General features: G+C 47.0%; 1 protein-coding gene across 1 annotated transcript in view; it reads left to right on the plus strand.

Annotated features, from left to right (window-relative positions):
* Positions 1–12,961, plus strand: part of SNX9 (sorting nexin 9) — a 61,497-nt gene that overhangs the window by 24,758 nt on the left and 23,778 nt on the right. The window contains exons 7-13 of the mRNA XM_078877153.1: positions 2,495–2,579; positions 4,400–4,525; positions 5,805–5,922; positions 7,502–7,632; positions 8,743–8,846; positions 10,294–10,397; positions 11,128–11,205. Coding sequence (XP_078733279.1) covers positions 2,495–2,579; positions 4,400–4,525; positions 5,805–5,922; positions 7,502–7,632; positions 8,743–8,846; positions 10,294–10,397; positions 11,128–11,205 — 746 coding nt within the window. The remainder of the gene's footprint in view (positions 1–2,494; positions 2,580–4,399; positions 4,526–5,804; positions 5,923–7,501; positions 7,633–8,742; positions 8,847–10,293; positions 10,398–11,127; positions 11,206–12,961) is intronic.

Consider the following 12,961-nt stretch of genomic DNA (forward strand, 5'->3'; position numbering starts at 1 on the left):
TTTTCGCCGGGCCCTCTTGTTTTTCCCTCCACCTTTAGAATTAACGTCACGTGTTTAAAGTATTTGGCTGCTATACATTTCTACGTGATAAGCCACTTCGTTCTGTTATCATTTGTGATAGTCAGGTCGCTTCTGAAAAAGAGCTATACAGCTCAGTGGGCCTTACCTGGCAAAATAAAAATGGTTTTGTTTAGAAATCCATGATATCACCTGCAGGCATTATTTGATGAGCAATAACGATGCACTGTAGTAGTCATAATATGAGTGCATCATAATTGTTTTTTTACCCTTTTATCTGGCAACAAAACTGACACCTTTTTTTACGAGGAGTCATGTTTGCATAGACCACAATACCTGCAGTCATAATGCAAACAAAAAACATAACTCTGATAATGTATGCACTGTCATTTGAAGTTGATTGGTCCACACCCGAGACGGCTTTCCTTAGAGCCTAGTCTCACATGGGTTGGACCAGATGACGCCAAAAGGCGCACAACTCAAAGACAATGCACCATCAGAGTATGAGAGCTCGGGGTAAGCATTTACACCATTGATACCTCATTTGCCAGTAAAAAATATGATAATTGTTTTTTTTACCCTTTTATCTGGCAACAAAACTGACACCTTTTTTACGAGGAGTCATGTTTGCATTGACCACAATACCTGCAGCCATAATGCAAACAAAAAACACAACTCTGATAATGTATGCACTGTCCTTGAAGTTGATTGGTCCACACCCGAGACAGCTTATTACTGCAGGTATTGTGGTCTATGCAAACATGACTCCTCGTAAAAAAGGTGTCAGTTTTGTTGCCAGATAAAAGGGTAAAAAACCAATTATCATATTTTTTACTGGCAAATGAGGTACCAATGATGAGTGCATCATAATTGAACTAGTACTGCACTATAGTACATGGAGTATAAATAGTTATGGTGCATGCAGTATATATATTTTTTATTAATCTGCATGCCAGTAAAATGAAAGGTTTTGTGTGCTGTTCGTAAATGCATTTGGCCCTCTGAAAGCTTTTGTTATTTTCTGGTAGTTATGGTCCGCCTATTGGCTATTAATATCGGTGGGAGAAATAGCTCCGCTCATGAATAAAATAAAAATTTCCATCTCATTCCCTGCGTCCTAAATGCACTTATATAAAAAATTGAAGGCCATTTAAATGTGTTTCACTTGAATTACATACTTTCTATGTGGGATATTTTAAAAAGAAAATTACATCTGGATTCCTGAACCCCTTTTACTAAAAGTATCAGAATTCAGTTTGAAAAGCATACGATCCTATGCCAGAATTCACAATCGTGCTCCATGCCTGCCCTGCAGAAGTAGGTTTTGATTGAATCCTAATAAATCCAGTCTGGAGGTGAGTGCGTGGTTCAGGGGGCAAACGTTGAGCCAAAGTAGCCGATCACTGCTGAGAACCTGGGTTCGAATCCAGGTTTTGGCTATGCATAATCAAACCGGGTTCTTAAATGTACTGAATACTATGGTCTCAGCCCAATCACCAATGGCAGAATTAGAAAAACTAATTCTGTTAAATCTTGATTTGAAGCTTTCGTGACTGCAGGAATCCATACTCTTTGGTTCTTTCGGTAAAGTCACGTGGGTAGAAAAAACAGCACAAGCAATTGCTTGCGAATTGCTTGTGTTGGGATTGCTTGCGTTGCGATCGAAATGTCGTGATCTATTATTTTTTCGACTTCCGTGACTTTACCGAAAGAACCAAAGATTATAAATTCTGTTAAATTTGGTTTTCGTATAATTCAGCTCATGCCAGTTCCGTGGACGGAAACAAGTTTGAAGTTCATGATGATGCAATGCAATCCCCTATACCGGCGCATGCCAGAAGGTGCAGCGGTCAACTAATATGGACAACAGTCAATTTAAGGAATCTGCGAAATAGTTGTCTAACATCACCTTCCATAAACCACAAACAAACATCGCAATGAAATAAAAAAAGAAGACTCCAGCCATTCTCAAACTACCAGTGGATGAAAGACTTCCCACGGCGTGTCGGTCTTGGGCAGAGGTCGCAAACGGGTTTTGATTCCTTACCCATACCCGGCCGCACCAGGGTCGCAAATGGGTACCCATACCAGGTATGGGTACCCGTTCCGTACCCTACCCGAAATGAGTGACAAACGGTTACTCACCAGTGACTCACGGCCTACCCGTACCCGTACCCGGCCGCACCAGGGTCGCAAACGGGTAGCCGGGTATCGGGTAGGGTATGGGTATCGGGTACCCGGTTGCGACCTCTGGTCTTGGGGGTTTGTGACTATTTGTGACGAAGTGGGATTGACAGAAGAGGACCGCTTCTGATATCGCCAACAACCACCGCTGCGAGCCGTCCACCCAAAAATTACAATTGTGACGTGTGAATAAAAAATCGTCAAATTAGAAATATGTTTTTTTCAAAATCTCTGCTTGCGGCAGTTGCGTATTGGCAAACACTCACGAGACGCGCCTTGGTTCTCGCTTCAGGTTTTCTATGTATGCCAAGCACGGCATGGACGGCTACCTGTCGGGGAAGGTCGTCGTGAAGAACAAAGAGAGGATACTCATTATGGTACGTTGTGTTCTGTTTTTTTTATATATAATGAGAATGTGTCACATATTTACACTTTAAAGCAGGCTGGGGTTGTTTTTGTTGTTGAAAGAACTTTTAGCCTCACAGAATATCCAAAGGGGGGGGGGGGGGGTGGAAACAAAACAAACAATCAGTCACCCAAAGCTGGAAGTTGGACGGAGGGGGTCGGTAACTTAATCATGAGGGTCTCCCTGTTGAAAGTTCCAGTGGTTCAATGTTACAACGGCAACGTTCGTCGGACTTTCCCCAATGAATCAAACGCAGCGCCGTGCCCACAGAATTATTACATTTCAAGCGGCGTCATTGGAAAGAGGCATATCTTCTGCCTGTACGGCAGTTAACACCGCAGACAAAAACAAATTGTGGGGCCATGTGGGAGACAGGCTTTGACTAAATCACCCAGATTGCCCCCAATCTCGAAAGCTAAGTGGGATTTTTTTTCCTGGCTAGGGTGTGCATGGCCAAGCTCCATAACTTAGCTTTCTCAAGATCTGATGATGCTGGATGTGATCTCCAGCGGAACGTCGTGTAAAAGTGTCAATACTCTTTGGTTATTTCGGTAAAGTCACGTAGGTATAAAATAAATTAAATTAAATCACGACGTTTCGGGCGCAACACATGCGTCCGTCATCAGGTGGGACAACCACAGGAAGAAACAATTGCTGACGTGGGCAAAGAACCACAGAGTATGGATCCCTGCAGTCACGAAAACTTCTAATCTAGATTGAAAGTGTCAATATTTTTTGCTTGCTTTGCAACATTCCTATTTTGCCCACGTGACAACTCGATCCGCCGGTGTTTCCCCTCCACATTTAGAAACACGCGTTTAGATTATTCGGCTGCTCATATAAATTCGCGCACGCAATAAGGCACTTCCATGAGTTATCATGTGCGGGTGAGGTAGCGACTGCAAAAGAGCTCAAAGCCAAGTGGCCTTGACCTGGTAAAATAAAATGAGTTTATACGCTTTTGTTTTTTCGGTAAAGTCACGTAGTTAGAAATAAAATAAACTAAATCACGACGTTTCTATTGTGTTGCGATCGAAACGTCGTGATTTATTTGATTTTATTTCTACCTACGTGAATTTACCGAAAGAACCAAAGAGTATGGATTCCTGCAGTCACGAAAGCTTCAAATCAAGATTACAATGAGTTTTAGTTTAGAAAAAAAAAGTGATGTCATACCTACACGATCTCACCCAAAAGAGTCAATTATGAATTCGGTGACGTAGAACTGCGGGGCAGCGTGGTGGGCAACAAAGGGCAGTGCAGAAACCCCATTGTAGTTCTGTACTTCTATGTTCCCTGACTTCAAACCTGCACTGAAGCACGGTGTGGGGAGGCCTTCATCCAGCAGCGGATTTACAAAACTGGCTGTTCACGTCATAGTCATCATCGTTTATGTTTCATGTCGCGCCTGCGGTGCGGTACATCTCGAGTCACGGGAATAAATTTGGGTGGGCGGGGTGTTTGAGATCATTACGCAGTGCGAGAGTGATTGCAGACCAAAGCCAACATTCAAAAACAACACGGTGCATCATGCATAACACACTTAAATTGTCGAGCTAAACTGCGTGTGAGAGACCCACTCGCTCTCTTTCTTTTGTCATTTGAGTTACGTGGGGCCACGGTCATTGGGGCCACAATCGGTAGGGCCACGATCATTGGGCCCACGCTTAACCCACCACAGGGCCCTCACGCTACAAAATGCCACGTTGGTGGCACCGCCGCACTCCTCCTCACGCTCCCTCCGCGTCTCTCTCCCCCGCGCTCTCTTTCCGCCGCGTCTGCCGGCTTCAGGAGAGCGAGCTGGGCGCCGTGTGGGAATACCCACCGCTGCCGCTCATCTGCATGGTGGACGACCCCACCAAGGGCACCAAATTGCACGGGCTCAAGAGTTACATCGAGTACCGCCTCATCCCTAAGGTGCCTGTCCCGGGGTCCGGGTGATGGGGAGGTGGGAGGGGATGGCTGGGCACTTGGGGGGGGGGGGGCATGCCACCGATGACCGCAGGTTACGATGCAGTGAGTTTGTAATATTCACAACAGTTGGCTGTGTCGGGTTTTAACGACACATTTATATATTTACGCGATCTAACCCAAAAACCTCTATTATGAGTGAAATTGATGAATGCTATGTTGGTTAAAGTTCATGATAATTATTCAGAATCTTTTTTTTATCATGGAGGAATCCGATGAGCTATTAAGCTCTTTTTCACAGATGTCCAGAGGTAGTATTAATGTTGATAATTACGATGACATTATTTCTAAATTTGATGGCAGTGGTGGTGGTGATGATTATTAAACTTGATGATGATGAAAATTTGTAATATTGGTGATTGGGATTAAATGAGAAACATGATTATATGTGGTGATTCATGACGATCAAAGGCAAAATTGATGATGATGATAATATTGATGGCAATTGATGATTGGTTTGTTGATTTGTAAACTTGAAGAAGAGATATTGCATGCGATGTGGATGTGTGTGATTTGGTGCCTGCATGACACAAAACTGATTTTAAAGAAGATAATTAATAATTTAATATGTTTTATAAACTTAAAGAGTATAATGATCGAGGGGGGTGGCATAATGTGTGTAACGTGTTATGTGACAGGTACCTGTAGGTACTGTACACTCCGATGATGCTGCTGGTGATGAATTAGTAATAATTGGTGATGCTGATTTTAAACTTGACGAGGATACTGTTTGCGGCATGGACATGTGTGACTGGTGTTAGCAGGACATGCTAAGCGATCATGATGACGATGATGATAATTAACTCGGAATGGAGGAGGGTTAGCATGAACGCTCATTAGCTGCGCGTATGTTACCGTATTTGATCTTACGGGTTTTATTTCTGCCCCCCCCCCCATCCTCCCTCTCCTCCATGTTTCCGTAATTAGGTCGGTCATACTTCCCTCTCCCCGGTTGTCCCCTCCCCATTTAATCTGTCATCTTCTCCCCCGATGTGGTGTCCCCCCAAACTTGGCCGAGGCAGTGGCGGTGGTGGGTGGGGGCTCCCCCCCCCCAGCCACTCTCCTGTCCAGTTGCGTCAGGGACCGTCTTAAGTGAATTTCGATTACCCGGTCACGCGAGCCGTGCGTCGTGCCGTATCGGGGCTTGCGTTTTGTTGCAACAACAACAACAAGATGATGATGGGGATGGGTTTGTGATGTGACCGTGTGTGATGCTTGCTCACAGGACACGCTGTGCCCTGTGAGCCACCGCTACAAGCACTTCGACTGGCTGCACGAGCGTCTGGTGAACAAGTTCGGAGTCTCGATCCCCATCCCTCCTCTGCCTGAGAAGCAGATGGCAGGTCTGGCACACGCGCCACTGCATACACACGCACACAAAGTACAGACAAAGATCCTCCCCTATTGCCTTAACAGACTGTTGGGGCAAGTGCTGTTAGTGAGCATTTATGAAGGCCGGCGCGAATGAGCAGTGCGCGTGTCAGGTTTAACGTTGACGCGGCGTGCTCCGTCCGCCACGACGGTGAGCCGCCGACGGTGGCACCGGCGTTGTCTCGGTGAAATGGAGTAAAGGTTGCCTCTGGGTACTAATTAACGTGTACACGCACTCCTCTACTTACGAACTTCCAGAGATACGAACAAACCTGTCCCTATGTCCAGTTACCTGTTCGGACCGAGACTCGTAAGTTCAACCGCCGTGCAATGGATGGCGGTGGTGGTACCTACACCTGCATAACACGAAGAACCGGTGGCTTCTACATCTACAGGAGATTATGCAACTTTTAAATCCATTCGCCGTGTTTAGTGTACACGCCGTGCAACATGTTTGGATCGACGGGAGTAAAGTTGGACTTAAGAACAAGTCGACTTACAAACAAGTCGACTTACAAATAGACCTCTGGAACCGAACTCGTTCGTAAGTAGAGGAGTACCCGTAGAGCCGCCCTCCCCCACCAGAATAGGAGTCTGACGAAATCTGTGCCGCTTGTTGTCTGTGATCGGTGATTAAATTACAAAAACCGCGTGCTACGTGCCCCCCCCCCCACTCCACCGCGTCACTGCCACGTGCTGTATACCAATACTCGTGACGTCAGCAAGTTACCCAGGAAAGCCTCGTCGAGTCACAGAGCTCTCTGTCTTTCAAGAGGGTCACGCATCGGGATGTTTGACCTATCCCATCAGCAATGCACCTCGGTCACTTCTGTCACTGCGAGAGGCACTCGGTTTGTCATGTACTGTACATGTGTAGTCCTTTTATCAATCCACTGCTGGATGAGGGCCACTCAATACCGTTGCCGCAGTGATTGTGGAGGTGATTTCACCATGCTTCACCTCGCTCGTGAAGCATTAGTGAAGGCGGGGTGCGTAAACATTGCAGTGGAGTGCAGTGCACCATTTGACTTTGATGCACTGCCCTCTGCTGCCAATGTAGTTCGGATTTCTTCGTTTTTGCAAAATTTCCTCATCAAACCAGCACCATACCTCCAATGTAGCCGAATGTGCGTCACACGGCCTGAATGCGTGGTGCGGTGCCACCTCGCGTGCCCTCGTGTGCCATCTCATGCGTGTGCCAACTCTAAACAACATTTTTTAAATTTTATTTTACCAGGTGGAAGGCCGCTATATACAGCTCTTTTTCAGAAGCTACCTAGCCACGAATGATAGCTCAATGAAGTGGCTTATCGCGTGGAAATTTATAGAGGCCAAATGCTCTAAACGCACGTTTCTAAGTGTGGGGGAAAAAAAACTGGAGGACCCGGAGAAAAATCCGCGCGATCACGGGGGAGAACACGCAAATCCGGGATCGAACCCATGACTTCCTCCTGCATGCCAGACGAGGTAGTTAACATCACGGGGCCCCCTGCGTGTGCCACCCCACGTTCCCCGCCGTGCCGGCTCGGTTCTCGCGCGTTCCCCCCCCAGGCCGCTTCGAGCACGAGTTCATCCAACTGCGCAAGGAGCGTCTCCAGGCCTGGCTCAACCGCATTTGCCGTCATCCGGTGATATCCCAGAGCGAGGTCTTCCAGCACTTTCTGAGATTCACCGACGAAAAGGCGAGTCTCACAACTCACCCGACGGGTGGTCCTGTTGAGTTGTAACCATCGAACAAAGACGGGCGTCGCGTCACATCGCGCGCTTTAAGATGCGCTTATGCGGCCTTCTGGAATGCTCTTCTGATATGAGGAAGCCGCTGGAGCTGTGCACTTTTAAATCTAGATTGAAAACTAATTTCTTTAGAAATAACTAATTTCTTTAGAAATTAGAAATAACTAATTTCTTTAGAAATTAGTTTTGTGTTTAGTTTGTTTGTCCTGCCCCCGCACCTCTGATTAGCATGATTGGCTGTGTACGGTGCGAAAGAAGTTCAACATACATACCTACATGCATACAACATACATATGTAACGAGTTCTGCGACGGCCCTGCTGCATCCTGTATCTCATAGAAGCAGCGGTCTGGCTTTTGGCGCTGTACCTGGACATCAACTTTGCTCTTCTACTGTGTTAATTTATTTACTAAAGAGCATATTGAATGTGTCCAATCTCATCAGATCGTGCAAACTAAGTTTGAGTTGAGCCTGGATAGTGTTTGGATGAGGTGACCACCACACTGCGTTGTGTGGTCAATTGGCGACCAGGCTGAGAACGATCAACTCCTCTGCCCTCGTGTAATCACTGGTGGTCACTCTTGATTCTAACCCAGAATCTCAGCGCGGGTGCGGACTCAGTGATCTGACCCCTGTGTCACCCGACCACTTCCTGGACGCACAGAAACCCAAGCAGACAGACCCTGGCTTGCGGCTCTGCCGACACGGCGTGACGATGTGATTCTATACTCGTGTGTAGCGGTCATGTCTAGGAGCTAAATGCACATTTCGAGGTCTGATAGCCACGGCAAGAGAGCTTCAGGAGAGAGTTTGTGTAGTTTTACACCTCCATTGAAGCAGCACAGACCAAAGTGGTATGGTCCATAGGTGGGAGATGGTAGCCTTTTCACGGTTGCCCACGTTACGTGTTTTCACGCCACCTTAAACACAGCTCTCTAACACCGTCATCTAGGGCGAAAAGGGACGTCATTAATTTCAATCCAGATGATGTATGAATGTAGATCTTCGTTCGCACCGCACTGAGCCAACCGTGCTAATCGGGTGATCTCTCTGCTCAGGCTTGGAAGACTGGCAAGCGGCGAGCGGAGAAGGATGAGGCGGTCGGGGCCGCGCTCTTCTCCATGGTGGACACCCCGCCTGACGAGATCACTCTGACCGCCACGTGCGTATACCCTCAGCGTCGTCTTCTTTATTTGACTGCTACTACTACTTACCCGAGAAATGTCGTGGCGCCGATGTCTGCCCTGGTCGCGGCGTCAGAGGTCGTGTCGCCAGGGGAGAAGACGTTCCCTTTTTTTATTTTGTATTTGATTAAAGTTATTTATTAATCTATATAATTGTATTTTTTACGTAGAAAGTGTTTTTATTGAGGACGCACACAAGTTCCGGTAGAACGTGCCGAGGATTTCTGGGGAGGGGTGGGGGCAGAAAAACTGCACCAGGGGGGATGGGGGAGCTCTCCAGCACTTGGGCGAGTCGAGGAGTGGCATGGAACCTCGAGCAAGGAATGAAATGGGGGGGGGGGGGGTCCCTGACCAACGAAACCAGTGCCTGCCCCCCCCCCCTACACCCCGCTCTGGCCCATGGACTCCTGTGCTGCTGCACCAGCCTGCACACTGAGTCACTTCTAGAGGCGTGACCAGCCTGACCCTGCACGGCACGCCCACTTTCTTGCTCAAGAGAGCTTTGCCACGTGCCAGTTCTTTGGCGTTGCTAAGTTACATTTCAGTTCTCAGAGCTAAAAATTAACCCGTAAAAACTAAGTTTTTCACTATAAATCCTTTATATGCGTGGCATCGGTTTTATTTTATTTTCATTTCTGTTTATCTTGAGTAAGAGTTTCATTTTAATCACATTGGTATTTTAAATGAAATATAAAATGAATCCTAAAAAGTGGAAAATTTAGGAAATTTTTTTTCACGAAAATAAATTGTCACGCACAACAAGTCTGTGTGCAAAATGTCAGCTCGATTGGATCACGGGAAGTGGGTTAAAAAACGACCGAAAGATTTGCACGGTCGTAAGCGCGCAAGCAAGCAAGCAAGTGAACTTAATATAAAGGATTTAAAAAGAGGGTGTATTTACTGCAGATGGGTCCAAGGTAATGGAGTTACAAGAGCAAAGCAGACAAACAATACACAGGACTGCAATGAAACGGGTTTTTTAATACATTGCACCAAGCTGCTCTGTATAAACATAAAAAAATGCCACAAAACACGAACTGATGCTCATATTAAGCGTCATAATTGTAGGTTCTGTGTTCCATGCTGGAATCCCATCACCGTGGAATAGATGATGCTATGATTTGTGTTTGACAGTTATTGGCGGACCAGGCTGAGATTATTACCGCGCACTTTTATGTTTTGCATCGTTTTGTCATCGGTGGCTGCCTGCGTTCCGACCCCCAAGAACCCTTGGATGATGCACGAGCCCCAACGCTCCTAACTTCTGCGTTGTTTTACCTCCCGTTGGGCCACGAGCCGCATATTATTGAGTTAACTTTTTAATTGAAAATCCACAGTGGAGCTGTGAAGCTGTAATGGGCGATGCGTGGGGAAACAAAGAGAGGGCGGGGGGTGCTCAGAGGCGCCGTTTGTCTTGAATTGCAGGGAGCAGACCCTCGAGACGTTTGGGAGGTTCGTGAAGGCCATGGATGAAACCACCAAGACGGTGTTGTCTGTTGGGCAGGACCACTGGAAGACCTGCAGCACAAGTGTGTGAATGCAAATCGTGGTGACACACTCACATACTATGAACAATACATTGTCACATATTCGACTCTGTGGGCATTGAGGTCAAGGCGGATATGTACAAAGATTGGCTGCTTGAGTATCTATACAAATTTACAGTCTTACACCGTGCACAGGTAGGTCACCGGGAAAAAATAAAACACAAACTGCATTAAACATCGGGACAAGCTTCACTGTGCTTGAGAAGAAGTAAGCGAATGTACAGGAGATTAAGAATACCATGTGTGGAAAGGTCACAATGCACAAATGCTGCACTGGATGCGAGCAGTTCGTTGGTCAGAGCACGTTTGTAAAAGTCAGATATACGATCTTGTACTGTGCTCACAACTGGAAAACCTGACGACAAGCGTGTTATTCTTGGGTAAGTGTCACACTCGCATACAAATCCACTCACCCACGGACAACTCATGTAGTGAAAGGGAATGATCCTTTTAATATGGTCTGCACGGATTGATTAACAAACCCTCGTTTTCTCCACTGCCATCTGCTGGCCACCGTGCACTTCCCAGTCGGTTTGGAAGTAAAAAAAATCCCCGTGTGAACCAACAACCCCCGTGGCTCCCAAAAGCTCAGCTGGATTGTAGGCGTGCGACACTTCGCCCAGCGTGATAGCAAGAAGAGGTGGGGTCTCAATGTGTTCCTGTGACATCTCAGACCCCGCGGTGACGCCGCTCGCTCGCTCGTGTGTTTCAGCCCTGTCCAAGGAGCTGCAGAGGTTTAGCAAATCGCTCGGTGACCTTTCGGATGCTTTCAAGGCCAGCGCCTACACGGGTACGTAAGACGCACTCTCACCAGCCCCAAGGAGCATCGTCGATCCTGTCTCTGCCCTGTAATGCTGCAGCCCTCTCTGGCTGACCAATAGAATCGCTTTTCGAGGTGCGCACACGTCTGGTGTCTCAGCAACTTGCAAAGCCCCCGTCACAATCACAACTCCACCCACCCTCCCCTCCCTTTCGCTCAGTGGCAGGAAGGAAACAATCCGAGAGATATGGTATATATTTTTGAATAAGCGACAAAGCATCCTGTGGTTAGGTTACCATCCAGAGCCAAGAGAGAGATATATATACAGTATATGTTTTTTCCTTTCCACCGTATTTATTCACAACACAACCATGAAGTTTTATTGAACCAAGGGGACGCCGTTAAACGTGCGTCTCCCTTCAGAGTTGGCCTCACGACGATGGTCCAGGCAAAGGTTTATTGCTCCCTTAGGAGAGGGAGACACGTGACCCACTAAACAAGAGCCACGTGGTCCACTCAACAAGAACCACGTGACACACTAAGCAAGAACCACGTGACCTACTAAGCAAGAACCACGTGACCCACTAAACAAGAACCACGTGACCCTGCCCATACTGGCATTGCCCGGTAAGGCTGCCGTTTGAGTCTGGACCGAGCCCCGCTTGTCCGGTTCAGTGAAGCAGACAGCTCTCCTCCCAGTAGCCATGGCAACGTGGCATCGTTTTTTGTATTGTTTGTTGTAACTTTGTGACCCGCTTCTGCTGGACATCTGTGAAAAAAGAGCTTCATAGCTTATCGGATTTCATCCAGGATAAATAAAAATTCTGATTCTGAAATGTAGTAAAATGTTAAAGCCAAGCAATTGATGGCCTTTTTGCCAGCGAGGCTGTTTCTCACTAAAGATCACCCAAGTGCAGGCCTTGCATCATCAACCTGATGCAAGGCCGTAGCTATGGAGTCAACATTGGGGGGGACCAAATCTTCCAGGGGGTCTGGGGGTCTCCCCCCAGAAAAAAAAAAAATCTAAATTTGAAAACGAATTTCCTGCCATTTCCTGCCTAAAATATAAACAAAAATCACTTTACAATAATGTCTAATAGTGTATTGTATTACATTGCTGTTTTTTTTCTTTTTTACCTTTTCTTATTTCATTGTATGTAATGTGAGAGATTTGGGATTAATAAAGTACAACCATAACCACAATCATATAAACAGAAATCGATTTTATAGCAAGATATTGGTGGGGACATTTTGAGCATATTTGAATATTTGGGGGGATGTGTCCCCCCCAATATATATTATAATTACGGCCTTGGCCTGATGCCTGCTGCGCGTGTACATTGTCGATCCCTGCACCCACATCGCACGGAGTCAGGTGTCGCTCCGTTCACATTCAGCGATCCTCCTGCTGCGGGTGTCAGCGTTGCCTGCGGTGGCGGAGCGTGGTTGGCATGGACCCCGGTGCGAGGAATTAAATTGGGGAGGGGGGGCAGGGAGTCCCCGCCTTCCCCCCCTGACCCCCCCCACTGTCCAATTTATGGGACCCCGATGCAGTTGCATGGCCTGCAACACTCGGTAGCGACGTCACTGTCGTGAGAACCCCGTTTAGCCTAGTGGACGTATTGGGGAAAGAAAGAGCTGTCAACAGGCACCAGTTAAGAAGACAGGTGAGTCTTAATAGGTGCTCAGGTAGTGTGGCTAGAGGCATGCCAGGCCATAAGTGCCAAGAACCATTCCATGGCACCTTTGTATGTTGAACTTCTTTTGCACCGTACGTAGCCTACCG

This window comes from Lampetra fluviatilis, chromosome 47 (assembly GCF_964198595.1).
Source record: "Lampetra fluviatilis chromosome 47, kcLamFluv1.1, whole genome shotgun sequence".
NCBI classification, from domain to species: Eukaryota; Metazoa; Chordata; class Hyperoartia; order Petromyzontiformes; family Petromyzontidae; genus Lampetra; species Lampetra fluviatilis.